General features: G+C 34.4%; 1 protein-coding gene across 1 annotated transcript; it reads right to left on the bottom strand.

Annotated features, from left to right (window-relative positions):
- Positions 1–12,065: 12,065 nt before the first annotated feature.
- Positions 12,066–13,145, bottom strand: LOC139883422 (uncharacterized mitochondrial protein AtMg00810-like). The gene is made up of 4 exons (XM_071867599.1): positions 12,908–13,145; positions 12,597–12,851; positions 12,337–12,510; positions 12,066–12,097 (listed from the first exon to the last, which is right to left on the bottom strand). Exons 1-4 carry the CDS (start codon positions 13,143–13,145, stop codon positions 12,066–12,068), a joined length of 699 nt encoding a protein of 232 aa, XP_071723700.1.
- Between the last annotated feature and the right edge of the window lie 1,376 nt (positions 13,146–14,521).

The following is a 14,521-nucleotide window of genomic DNA, read 5'->3' as shown; positions in this document are numbered from 1 at the left end:
GTTTTGGATTATTTCAAGAATTCTATAATCATGAAAATAATAAAATCTATGGTGTTGAACATGGTGAAGAAAGCTTATTTAAAGATGAAGAAAGTTTGAAACAATTGTCATTGGTGAAGAAGATACTTGATGTGGTTTTTATGGAGCTTGATGACACCTTGGGAAGCAACATAGAGCTGTCGGAAGATCTCAAGTCAAGTTGCATTTCTCCTGAAACTGAAACTATAGAAACTTCTATCCGAAGACCTGCAATGTAGAAAAAAACTGCAAGGACTAAAATAATTATCTTTTTCATAGTAAGACAAATGGACTCAAACTTAGACAAAAGCTGTAAAATAGGATTTCAAACATGTTCGTTCTGATTACATACTATGTCAAGGTTGAAATTGTTACTTTTTGATCATAGGACGTATAGATTTAAAATAATGATATTCGATCATACTAGGTTATGAATGCATGATGAACCAATGTTATTCTTGGGTTTTGTCATTTCCTCACAAGAGCTTAGTCACGATTGATATAGTCGTATAATATATGACTAACTAAATACAACTCTTAAAGAAGTTTTCAAATAGGATTAATGACGTGGAGGAATCAGCGAGCAGGATGAATTAATGACCATCAAGCAAGATCGATGACATGAAAGAATCAACAACCATGATTTGACAAGTGATTCGAATAATCAAAAAGGAACTAAATCAGACATAACAAAGAAAACAATTAATGTCGATTAAGTTTCTTGGGGATCAAGCTTCTTCTATGGAAAGAAAATATGAGGATCACAAATCTTAAAAGGCAAATCAATTCATATCATTCCGAATTCACCATCAAGACTATAAGTGAAGATCAAGACATAGGAGACTATAAATAAAAGACAATCACACTGCATGAAGTCTTTGCACAAGCAGAGCACGAGAAGGAGATTAAGTAAAGTGACGTCCATTTCACTATAGCCTTCATTTGTTGCCATAGGTTATCCAGATGCAGAGAGTGGTGTGTAGAGATCGAGAATACATAGCCGGTCGTTGGCTTAGTTTGGCAGGATCCTAGATTAGGTTGGTCCTAGGTCTAGAATTTACATAGAAGATTAAGCAAATTACTATACAAAGTCTTGAGGTATGGCTTATACACGAATCTAAGTAGTTTGAAAATTACTCTTCCTGTTGTAAGCAACTTCTACCTGGTCCCTTTGGTCCGCGGACGTAGGTGTTGGCTATTTAATGCCGAACCACGATATATCATTAATTGAATAAATTTAAACAAATTTGTTATTTGTTTCGTACTGAATCTCTTGCATTCAATCTCTACTATTCTTGTTTTTGTTTAATCTATTTCGTGCCAAAAACTAAAACGTCTATATGCTCCAACAGTTCGATCTATTCTAAATGAGAACTGTTCTATCAATCTTATCACGTCTTACAAGTCTGTGCAAAACTCTATTTGTTTCAGGATAGTTAAACGTATCCGCCAAAATAGTAACAACTGGTCGAGTACCTACTCGTTGAGGTGTTACATCATTTGAATCAAACCAACACACTTAACTTAATATTATTTGTTTGATTTATTTATAAGTCTCTAAACCTCGTTACCAGTCTTTGAGAGACTTATCTTTTATACGTCAATTATTTGATCAGTTTAATTCCAATAGTTAAGACTGATCCATTCAGTTAAAGTCTCTAAGCACAAACACATTTGTGAGAGACTTTCAATCCAGACAGTTCGTAGTACTAACAATCCATCAGATCTTTAGATCAACAGATCTATAGATTCACTTATCAACAACTGCTGTTGACGTGTCTGATTCAGTATTCATTTAACTGAGTCAGATCAGAAGGTTCTGGTTCAGTAGCAACTCAATTGAATCAAATCAGATACGCACTAAATCAATATCCCATAGACTGAGTTGGTTCGACTTGAAGAGCACTAACTTAGGATCTGTACGACCGAGTTAGTTCGACACTTGAAGTACTAAGTCACGATTGTCATCGTCATCCGGAGGAAAAACTTAGGCATCATCAGCTTACTCAACTAAGGTGCATCACCAGGAGTTTAGGAGTCCACTTTAAGTTCTAGTTCAAATCCTACTGAACTCACTATACACTGTTTACTACACTTAGTATATCTATATGATATAAACTGATTGTAAGTACTGGTTCAGTAGTTACTGACCAAACACTAGTTTATCTTTCATAGTTTATTATATTCTAAACCGTCATTTGATTATCAGTTATAAACTGTCAGGTTTTACAGTACTATTATTTTTACAGTTATAATGCTAGGATTGTTTCTCTAATAGTTTAACTGTTTAGATAAATACTAATTGTTTATCCGCTGTTGTTCAGTATCTAGTTTAAGAATAGATTTTTTATATCTATGTGGAGTTTATTCTTAGGTAGATCATTTATATATCTGATTGGATCACTTTGATAAAACCGAGATATACACAAGTGATTGTTAGATTAGGGTTGAGTTGTAACTGGTTAAGTGGCGTCTTAGGCGACTTAGTCGAAAAGAGTTAGGGGTATCAAATTTTAATTGGTATCAGAGCAGGAACCATAACGTAATTCGGTGAGATCAACTCCTAACTATCATGAAGTCAACAATTCAACTAGTAGCGGAAGGGATACTTAGACATTTCGGATGTTTATATTGGATCAAAGAACTTATCACTGGGGAAACACGAGAACTCGAAGACACAATCCAGACAATAGAAGATGAAGCTACGTCAAAAGAACCTTTTGAAGACAAAGACTACAACTAGTATCTTGACAGTGGATGTTCAAAGCACATGACAGGAGATGAGAACGTTCTGAACAAGATAGTTCCAAGGAGATCTGGATCAGTGATACTCGGTGATAAAAACACAATGAAGATCATAGGAGAAGGTATCTTAATTCTAAGCGACAATGTTAGGTTGGAAGGCGTACTTCTAGTTGAAGGACTAAAGGCAAATCTAATTAGCATTAGTCAATTATGTGATCAAAAACTATTTGTCAGTTTCAACAAAAATTCTTGCAGGGTCTATGATACGGCATGGGGGCTTTTAGGTAATTTAGACCGTGCCGTCGTAGGCTCCTCCAGCTGGGATCAGCCAGGTACGTGCAGCCCCCGTCCCTTTTGTGAGGCTACGCGCCCAGGGGCACGGACACCGCCGGCCTCGCCCTCCCGAAGAGGCCGAAGCGCCCAAATCCGAGGAGACTTACGGCCTCACAACTGTACAGGTCGCTTTTAGTAATGATAGTGTAAGTCAAACCTAAAGGTCTCCTCTATATAAAGACCCATCTCTGATGTCCAAGTAAGCATACAGACTTACGCTTAGAGACACATAAGAGATTAAGGACACTTACTCTCTCTATCTAGAAGCATGATCATTCCCTCACTAGACTTGAGACGTCCCTTCAGTTGCCACATTAATGATAACTGGACAAAGACCATTGGACTATCATAAAGCATCTTTGAATAAGTCCTTTCACACAATAGAAGAGAGACAACCTTCCCCTTAGAGTGGAGAAGAAAAAATTCAAAATTTCAAGACCGGCTCCTTCCTAAGAGAAGTCAACTGAAGCCGAAGCCATAGACCCTCATGCCGACAGAGGCTCGAGGGCATATCGATTGAGGCAAGGCCAAGGCCTATGCTACACTGACACTATTGAAGCAAAGGATACGGCTCCAGGCTTGAACGAGACCCACAAGTCCAATAAAAGCCCACGACGAGCTGTATTTCTTCCACGAGACCGTACGCTCTCCTGCAAGAAAGGGGGCAAATGATACGGTATGGAGGGTTTTAGGTAATTTAGACCATGCCGTTGCAGGCTCCTCCGGTTGGGGATCGGCCAGGTACGTGCAGCGACTCCGTCCCTTTTGTGAGGCTACACGCCAGGGGGCACCAACACCGCCAGCCTCGCCCTCCCGAAGAGGCCGAAGCGCCCAAAGCCGATGAGACCTACGGCCTCATAACTGTACAGGTCGCTTTCAGCACTAACAGTCCAAGTCAAACTTAAAGGTCTCTCCTATATAAAGACCCCTCTCAGATGTCCAAGTAAGCATATAGACTTACGCTTAGAGACACATAAGATAAATCTTCATTTGCTTATCAGTTATAAACTGTGTCACGTTTTGCAGTACTATTGTTTTTACAGTTATAATACTTGGATTGTTTCTCTAGTAGTTTAACTATTTAGATAACAACTGATTATTTATCCGCTACTGTCTAGTATCTAGTTTAAGAATAGGATTTTATATTTGTGTTGAGTTTATTTTTAAGTAGATCATTTGTATACTTGATTGAATCACTTTGATAAAACCTAGATATACACAAGTGATTGTCAGATTAGGGTTGAGTTGTAACTGGTTAAGTTGCCTCTTAGGTGATTTAGTGGAAAAGAGTTAGGGCTATTAAATTTCATTCGTGAAAGAAAAATGCAGATATAGTAACTCATATGTAGAATTTGACCTCCCAACTTGTCCATTTTGGCTCTTTTGAGGACTTAAATGATATTTTTGTGTTTTTTACTGAAAAATGGTTAATGTATGTTGTATTTACGTCGTATAAAGTGCATATTAATTTTGTATAGTTATCTTATTATATCATTTTTTTAAAATCCTAATCTTATTGCTGATCTTCTATCTTCTGTATATATTTAAAAAAAAAAAACCCTAGCCTGTATCGTCGTTTCCCCTAACTAGTTGTTGAATCCCCTAGTTATCTAGCTACAAATCCATCCCTTCCATTCCATGAAGAAAAAATTCAGTGGGTCGTTGCATCCCAAATGCAAACAAATATTTCAAAATTACAACTAATGATAAGAGAGAAGACATTAATAAAGTAGGAATTTTCTCATTAATTTAACTTATAATAGAGTAATATAGTAACTTTTTTGGTGGCAGCTGCTTGAGATATGGTGAGAGGCATCTCAATCAATGAAGTTATTAGAGATTATATGGATTGCGGATCTTATAAGTGAGTACTCTATTTTTTCAGGGTACTACGAGGAAAAATGTTGTTTATTGGTATTTTTTTGTTTGAAAAGTTGATAATGTGCCAAAATACAGTTTTATATTGTGGCTAGCTATTAAAAATAGGATTGCTGTTAGAGTTAGGTTGCCAAAGTGGGGATATGTGATTCTGGTATTTGTTCCCTGTGTAATCTCTCAAATGAAACTGTTGGCCATTTGTTTTTTGCTTGTCTTTTATCGACAATGGTTTGGATGAATATTATGCCAAGATCTGGAATTTCAAGACTTTCGTTCAGGTGGCATAGAGAGATATTTTGGTTTGTCATGAAAGCTGTTGGTAAATCTGTTCTGACAAGTATATATTCAAATATGGGCTTTTCTTGCCATAGTTTATTGTATTTGGCATGAAAGAAACAAGTTATTAATGTTTAGAGCTGAGGCTTTTGAATCTAGTGAAGTTATAGCTGCTATGAAGAGTTTAATGACTGAAGTTTGATAGATGGATAGATAGGTGGAGATGATAGGATACAGTTTGTTACACTGAAAATTTTTAATTTTAAGTTGTATATTTTTTTGGTTAATAAAATTCGAACTAGTTGATCAAAAAATATAGTAACTTCCTAATTAAATGTGATCATCGATTGAACGAATTTGAGAAGCTCTGATATGCACAAGAAGTCCATGACGTTAAACTGCAAGTTGTTAACCTTTTACAAGCTTGGATGTCTAAAAACTCCAATTTGTTGTATTGTTGCGAGAAAATTTTGAGGGGCCAATTTGACCAAGACCATGTAGCCATGAATATAACACCAATGCATTTGAAATTAACCCTTAATTGTTGTATTGATTGAAGAGTTCAAATTATCCTTCTAATATTTTCCATCTCTGAGCAAACAAGAGTTGTTTAAGTGCAAGAGTGGAACGACGTAAAAAGAGTAATTTTTGTATTATTGCATGTTGAAAAGTCTGCTAACATAGTACTACATAAGGAATCAACGAACATAAAAAAAAATACGTAAGGAATCAATATTACTTTATAGTGGTCTTCTACAGAAAACTGGAAATTAATGTCACTTTAAACATATGAAATTGAAAAGTGACGTGCATTAGCAACAGTGGACGCACTATCGTAAGTATGTATAAAGGTTAAGCAAATGCCTTCCTATCTCCATGTATAAAATACATTCTTCCATCTCAAATTACATGCAAATATATTTTAATTTATAGATTAATAAATAAATTGAGATGTAAGTAGTAATTTAACAAACATAACCTTACTATTCATAAACATATGAATGATATATGTAAAATGTTAAAATAAGTTGAAAAAATTGGTGGTGAATAAAATGGGAAGAACATGTTTTTTACAAACGTGTCAAATTTATATGTATTTAAAAAATATATATATATCTAAATTTTTCATCTAATTTACGGAAGGAATATATTGGATGCTATTATTGATGATTTAAGAGATAAGATTTGCCGATTGTGGTAAGTAATATCTCCGATAAATTGAGCACAACAATTAAAAAAATTGAGGTCGAATTTTGCAAGATAATTGCAATTATTTAAGCAGATATTATAAAAAGTGCTTAATTTGTTTAAATTTACAGCTTTCACAAGATCGATCTTAGGGCCATATTAATCTCTATCCTTAGTGATTAGAGAGTACTAATAATTTCTTACTAACAATAGGATTGAATGTACATGCATTTCTTACTAACATACTCACATATACAACGTTATCTAAAAAGGGAAAACAGGAAAACTCAGAGAAAGTTGGTCAGCATTAATTTTTATCCTACCTTAATACAGAAAAGCAAACAACACAAGGAAACTGCAGCTGATTTGTCTTTTCACTTCATATATACTACTATGTGTCTCTGCCAAAGAATTTAATTCACTCGTATTTTTTGGCATATATCAAACACAAAATATTTAATGCTAGCTTGTTCCTTCCTTAATTTCCAATTTCAAATAGAGATGGGATGGCTCTAATCTTATCCTAATTACATGACTTTGATCTTCTTGACCAAATTTTCATCATTACATCATTGCTTGATTTAACTCTACACTCTCTTTTGCAGCTCGGGACAACAAAATAGAGCCATATCGTTGAGAAAACTATGGCACATGACTTGCCACATAATATTGTTAATGCTAGGATTATTAGAAGCAAGCTCAATATCCCTCTTCTGTTGTTTGTTGTTGACCTTGACCTTGACCGTTGACCTTGTTTTTGTTGTTGTTGTTCGTTGTCTTGTTTTTCATTTGATATTGGAAGGTTATTAGTCTCCGAATTCGAACTCGAACAAGACGAAGATGTCGTTGAGCTGATTGATGATGAGGATGACAATAATGGGCTGAATTTATTAGTTTGTTGATCATCAGCATCATCATAAATATCTGTCGAAACGTCGCGTTTTAAATTCTTCTTGCTACGAGCTCTCTTAGCCTGAAATATTATTAAACACAATTACTATGTTAACAAAATAAGGTCTAGAACTTAGCTTAAACTTAAATTAATTTCTAGACATTTTAATTTGTGTACCAATTCTCTCAAAAAAAAAAAAGAACTTGTAGAATTCAACGATCAATTAAAGAATTGAATTGAACTTACCAAAACAGACCCAAAGAAAGTAGCTTTGACAAGTTGAGAGAAATTTCTGGAGTCCCTTTTATTAGAGAAATTTCTGTTATCAACTCTCTCACAAACCAAACAATTCTTTATTTTCTTCTTCTTTTTCTTCCTCACGTCATGATCAGCTTCTTTCGGTTCGAGCACGAATTCGACATCAACAACGTCGACAGGCCTAAAGCAAAGCAAAAACTTGTTTCTCGAGCAGCTCTTAGTCATCGACATTATCTCTTACAAATAATGCGGGTATCGAATTAGCGACAAGTATTTTTAATAGGAATTTGGTCTAGAAATGGATGGTTGATTTCGATCAAACCGAAGAATTAGCAACAAGGGAGGAGATTATCAAATACAGACAGGAACTAAGAACCTTGTTGTTGTATTTGAAAGGATTTTGTGTAGAAAATGAAAGGCCGGCATTGTTATTTTCAATCTTCTAAGAAGCTCATTACAAATACCTGGCGCTATTAAATACTTTACACAAAAACTTTATTCATTTGTTTTATGCGTCGCTTTTTTTCTCCATCTCTTTATCTCTCCTTTGTACATATGTCTAGAGATAATCTTAGTATTTATATTTTGAGATTATCATTCAAGGTTGAGTCATAAAAGCTGAAAATGCCATTCAGAAAAACAATTGTGTTTTTAAACTTAAAAATTCCTAATCATTGAAATTACAAACGAATTAACCGTATGGAGTTAACTTTAGAAGAGCAGTAGTTTTTTTACCAACCGGAAAAAAAAAATCATTGAGATTTGGTTTGTATTCTTTTATGTTTCAAAAAATTATAATTACTCTCTGTTTGATGTGAAAAGACTAGAATATTCTGGAGGAAAAATATTATTTATGATGAAAATTAAAAGTATAAGGTAGTATGTGTTAAGATAGACAAAACTTAAGGGTTTTATTGAAATTTATCATCAATTGTATATGTGCTTAATCTTGACAGATACATTTTGGAGTTTTGGTAGTTATTGAGGTGCCATGCCCGTGAGTGACAGATGTGAGATGATATAGCTTTATGCACAAATCGTTAATCCTTCTTTTAGTTTGTGAAAGGGAGACGTAAACAGCTAAATTTAATTCACTTTTTCTTCTTAGATTTATCATCATCACTAGAGAAATCAAGAGTGGGGAGCCTTAATTAGCTCCACCGATTAAAGTTGCTCTTGCTCACTCCTTTTGTTGCCGGATGTCACACGTTTAAGTAAATTTCATTATAATTATAAGGAAAGACTACGTATGTTTTTTTTTCGATAGGTAGGCTACGTATGTTTTCATGTCTAGTAATTTGATCAAATACATGTTTGATAGGCCATTGGATTAGTCTCCATAAAAATATTATTTGTTGGGAAAAGTTGTGACCAATTATTATGAGAAGTCTTATTAACGATTTGTTCAGCGTATACTGAATGTGTTTTTTATTATGAGGGGTATTGATATATTCATACGACAGTGTCAAATTTGAATATGAAACGCTACGCAAATAGTGTGTGACAATGTTGAATTGATTTTGTCCCACATTGATAATTTTTAACATTCAGAACTATTTATGTAAGGATAATTCAAATATTTTTGCATAAAATTACGAAAACAGAGTCTTTTAGACCCTTTGGATGACTCTTCATACTCTTTCTTTCATAGAGTTTATGGAGGTTGGTAAAACACTCAATTAGACAGAGTGATGGTAAGTTAAGTTCGAAATATTCAAGATCACGAATTGATGCATTTCTCTTGTATTGTTGTGTTGTTCGAGAGAGTTGAGCGACAACATACATTATGTTGGCCTTCTTCCGTATTGTGCTAGCATTTGGAGGCATAAACTGTTGTATCTTGGGAGCTAGTTTGCCAATCACGTTGAGCACTCAAGAGAGAACGTGGCTAGACAATAACAACTTAAGGAGATTTGATCTAATCATACATCAATTTTGTATCTTCTTCTTACTTATTTTTGCATGTGATAATATGAAATGATCCGCCGCTCTATATTATTGTCGTTGGAGTTACTAAAACTTGAACATGAAAAACTCGAGCACATGTATATTGAAAATCCAAATTGTATATTTCATATATTGAATTGTTGATTAATAATATTCAATAAGTAATTAAATAGCTGCTTATGGGATTGTTGTATTGTACCATTCACTATGTCATATTTCCAACATAGTTATGGTATCTTAAGAAAAGAAAGAAAAAGAAGAAGGATTAAATAATATTTATGACTTAGCGTCTCATCCCTTAATTAAAAGGTGGGGTTCGATCTCCAATATCTTTGAATAGAAAAAAATTTACGGTCAATTTTATATCACATCCTCCACTGATAGATCAGTCGGAACAAAAAATCAGTCTCACGATTATTAATGTGAAGGTATCAGAAAAAAACTAAAAAATAATATCCACAACAAATGTTATTTAAATGTTATTCTAGAATTATCTCATGATCATTTCCATAATTCTTCAAGATTCTTTCTGGTTACCACAACAAATCTTTCACCTTCTTCTTGTTAGTCACAATCCATTAACTCTCTAGAAGGTGTGCGTCTCTTACATGATACAGTAAATATAAAGAACTTTTGTTGGGAAAGGAAGCAGATTTCTTATTACTCCCTCCATTCCGCAAGTGGAATGTTGTCCATTTTTATTTTGTTTGTTCATCCAAAAAATTAATGTAAACAGTTGAAAATGGACATTATATACTATGGAGAGAGTATGCGTCTAAAAGGGTGGGTTCAGCATTTTTTTTGGGCTTATAGAATTTATTGAGCCGTCATATAATTGGGTATCACAAAATCCAATAGTCAAATTCGACCTTTACTATTCAAAACTTTTCTTGGCCCATATTAGACTTGAAAGTAATTTTTTTTTCAACAATTCATAATGAATTTAGTGGCTAAAATGATTACGTACCAGTTCGCAATTGAATTTTTAATAGGAACTTGTTTTGTAAAACCAAACGTTCAAATTGATTCTAAGCATTTTTTGAACGCCTTATCCAATTATTTGAGAAAATATAGTGACATCAATAAAAAGAAAAGACTGGACATTGAAGATCCATATTACTATTTCCATTGAACTTTCATTCATTCCCACCACAAATAAGAAATTATTTGTGAAAGTCAATGAAAAAAAAATGGGTCATCTTGATATTTTACACGTAGGCATGCATGTTTAAACGTCGTCATCATAAAGTCAACTGCCGGGGTGAAGCACATGGCTTAATATTCAATAAAAACGAGTAACGACTAGGGAAAAAAATCTAAAACAAAAATTTAAAATGATTTGTGATAGCGAATCTTACAACTATATCAAAATAAATCTATAAATTATAATATAGACTGAATATTTTCTTTAGAAAAAGAGTACATATGATTCGGGATTCTGATTGTTAGGTGTAATTAGTATCACAACGAGATGAGTCATTTACAAAGGAGAGTTAAAAAATACATAAATATGAATAATTTTTAGTGGAATTGCAAAAATGGATTCACTAACACAATTATAGTGATGTTAATCAGAAAGTAATCTATGACCAACAGATCAGAGGCAGGAGAAAAATAAATCTAGTTCGAATCAATTTTTATTATGGATTACTACTGATTAATCACCAGTCCATTATATAACGATTTTAACACAAAAAAAAAAAAAAAAAATGAAAATAATGCAATATCAATAACTTTGCTAGGATGGGCAAACTATAGGCTCATAAAAATAGCCTTTGGTGGGCTAGAACTGAGAAGGTATTAAAAAAATCAAATTGGTACCTCAAAAAAACATCGAACTCATGACCTACACATTTCGTTGAGTTTGTTCAAACACCACGCCACAAACCAGTTTCAATATCCTGATGAAGTGAAAAATCTTATTTATTGAACTGGGGGCAAGTGCCATCCCTTGCACTTTAATAGATCCGCCCCTGGTCATGGCAACAAAAAATAAGATTTAACATGTTTGTAATTGGGCTAAATGTATACGAAAACCATTAGTTTAGCATGGAATCTGTATAAAAGACTCAAATCGTATTAAGTGAAAAAATAATCGGAAATGAATTACACAAACACGTTCTCCTTTTTACGATTCTCTCCCGATCTTATCTTCTTCTATACCGTTTCAACAGGAAGTGAAACGATCTAGTGGTAGAGAGCACGCGCCTTCTACTTGTAGTCTTGATGTTGTTTAAGTAGTTAGAACATAATGAACGTTAAGTAATATTTGAGTGCATACGGCCTTGGACGGACCTGCAAGGCTCACAATGATACTGAGGACATCGTGGAGTTACTCAGGTCTAGAGAGAGAAATTGTAAATCGTGATCTGAGGTTATGGTTCAAACAGAGAGGAAATACTCTCCTTTTCTTATTATGATTTCATACAGTTGCGTTCAATAATATATACATAGCAGTTTATGAATGAAAATACTATTCTACCCTATTACAAGTATTCACAACTTTATTTACATCCTCAATATCCCCACCTCAAGTTGGACTTATAGAGGGATCTACCAAGCCTAACGTGGAAACAAATTTGTCAAACAAATTATATGACAACGACTTGGTAAAAAAATTGACCAATTGATCCTTAGTAGGAACATGCTGAGGCAAAACAAAACTAGCTTTGTAGTGATCTCGTACTATGTGACAATCAATTTCAAGATGTTTTGTACGCTCATAAAAGACTATTTTACGAGTAATGTGGAGAGCAGATTTCGAATCACACCAAAGAGGAATTGGTTGTTGAAAGGGGGACCTGTAGCTCTTTCAATAACATATGAAATCCATAAAAGTTCACAAACAGTATGTGCCATACTCTTGTATTTTGCCTCATAAGAAGACCTACTTGTAGTCTTTTGTTTCTTTATCTTCCACGAAATAAGAGCATTACCAAGGAATATACAATAACCAGTCAAATACTTTCTGCTTTCTTTACATTTTGCATAATCACTATCACTGAAAGCATTTACTGTAAAGTCGTTTGAAGAGGGATAGAAAAGACCTTTGGGGGACAACCATGCAAATATTTAAGAACATGTATAGTAGCATCCCAATGAAGAAAGAATGGCTTCTGGAGATGTTGACTGAGTTGTTGAACTGCATGACACACATCTGGCCTGTAGACACCTAAATATAGGAATCTACCAACCAATCGTCTGTACTTCTCTAGATCATTGTAAATGGGACCGATCTCTAGAGTGTTAGTTGTGGGAAAAACAAATCCAGGAGGTAGGGGAGTAGCAGCAGCTTTGCAATCAGAGAGACCACAATCTTTAAGTATGTCCAGAATATATTTTCGTTGGCTAAGATAGATACCGGCCTCTGACCTAGCGATTCAACACCAAGAAAATACTTGGCGTGGCCAAGGTCCTTAATAGTGAACTTCTCATTTAGAAAAGCTTTAACCTCTAAAATGGCAGATTCTGAGGTACCTGTTATGAGAACATCATCTACATACACTAATAACATCATGAACACATAATTATTGTTATATAGAAATAAGCATGCATCATTAGGACTCTGTCGAAATAGTAAATGAGCTGAGAAGAAAATTCCGTGTTCCATTGTCTGGAGGCCTGTTTAAGGCCATAAAGAGACCTCTTCAACTTGCAAAAATGATTAGGACAAGGAATATTAAAACCATCAAGAGGGAGTATATACATATCTTCATCAAGATATCATGAAGGAAAGCATTATTAATGTCTAATTAATGTAAAGGCCAAGAATATGCTGCACTAAGAGCAAAGAAAATTCTAACTGTCACGACCTTTGCTACAGGAGAAAAACATTCCAAATAATCAATTCCTTCCACCTGATTATAGTCTTTGGCAACAAGCCTAGCCTTGTAGCGATCAATGCTACCATCAGGTTTATGCTTCACTTTATATACCCATTTCGAACCAATTGATTTCTTACCAAGAGGCAAAACAGTAAGCTCCCAAGTATCCTAATCGATTAAAGCTTTCAATTCAACATCCATAGCTTTAATCCAATTCTCATCTAATCTAGCATGTGCAAATGAATGTGGCTCATTCATTATCAACAAATGTGCATAGAATTTAACAAACTCAGCAGAATAATCAAACCTAGGTGTTAACGAAGAAAGTCCAGCAAAGTTAAGAGCACTAGAATTCCCTATACTAAGAATATTTGTAACATAATCAGAAAATTTCCTAGGAACTTGTACTTGGTGACAACTTTGCCGTAATATAGCAGTTGGACTCAGAGACTTAACGAAATTTATTGGAAGAGTCTCAGATGACACTAATGGCGCATTTGCCGATGGAGAGATTGACTCGCCAGTAGAGGAATCAATAGAAACAAACTTATTAGTGGGATAAGTTGTTGGGGTTTCCCCTGAGATACAAGGCTGTATCAACGGCAAAGGAGTCGATTCCTGTATAACAGTTGTCGGAGATGGAGAATTTGCACCAGTCAACAAAGGAAACACATCCTCATGAAACACCACATCATGCAAAACTATCATAGAAAAATTATCCAGACACAAAATTTTATACGCCTTATGTCCCGTTGCATATCCTACAAGAATACCCTCGTATGCACGAGCATCTAGTTTGTCTTTGTGAGGCAAAATATTAGTTGCAAAACAAAGACACTCAAAACATCGAAGGAAATCATAATCTGGCTTCTTATCATAAAACCTCATAAGGAGTTTTCCAATTTAATGTTAATGCATGCGTACGATTTATTAGATAAATAGCTGTTAATAAAGCTTCTCCCCAGAATTTCTTAGCTAAATCAGATTGAAATATGAGTGCACGAAGTACCTGCAACAAGTGTCGATGACTTTGATATCTACTTTGAATTGAGTCCTAACATAGCGGAAGAACTGATCTAAAATAGTCGAGACCTGAGATTTATATCTCATCAGGAAGATCCAAGTTGCACGAGAAAAATCGTCAACGACTGTCAAGAAATAA

Source organism: Rutidosis leptorrhynchoides, unplaced genomic scaffold (assembly GCF_046630445.1).
Source record: "Rutidosis leptorrhynchoides isolate AG116_Rl617_1_P2 unplaced genomic scaffold, CSIRO_AGI_Rlap_v1 contig395, whole genome shotgun sequence".
Classification (NCBI taxonomy): domain Eukaryota; kingdom Viridiplantae; phylum Streptophyta; class Magnoliopsida; order Asterales; family Asteraceae; genus Rutidosis; species Rutidosis leptorrhynchoides.
Note: the sequence above shows the minus strand (reverse complement) of the source record. Positions and strands in the feature narration are given on the sequence as shown.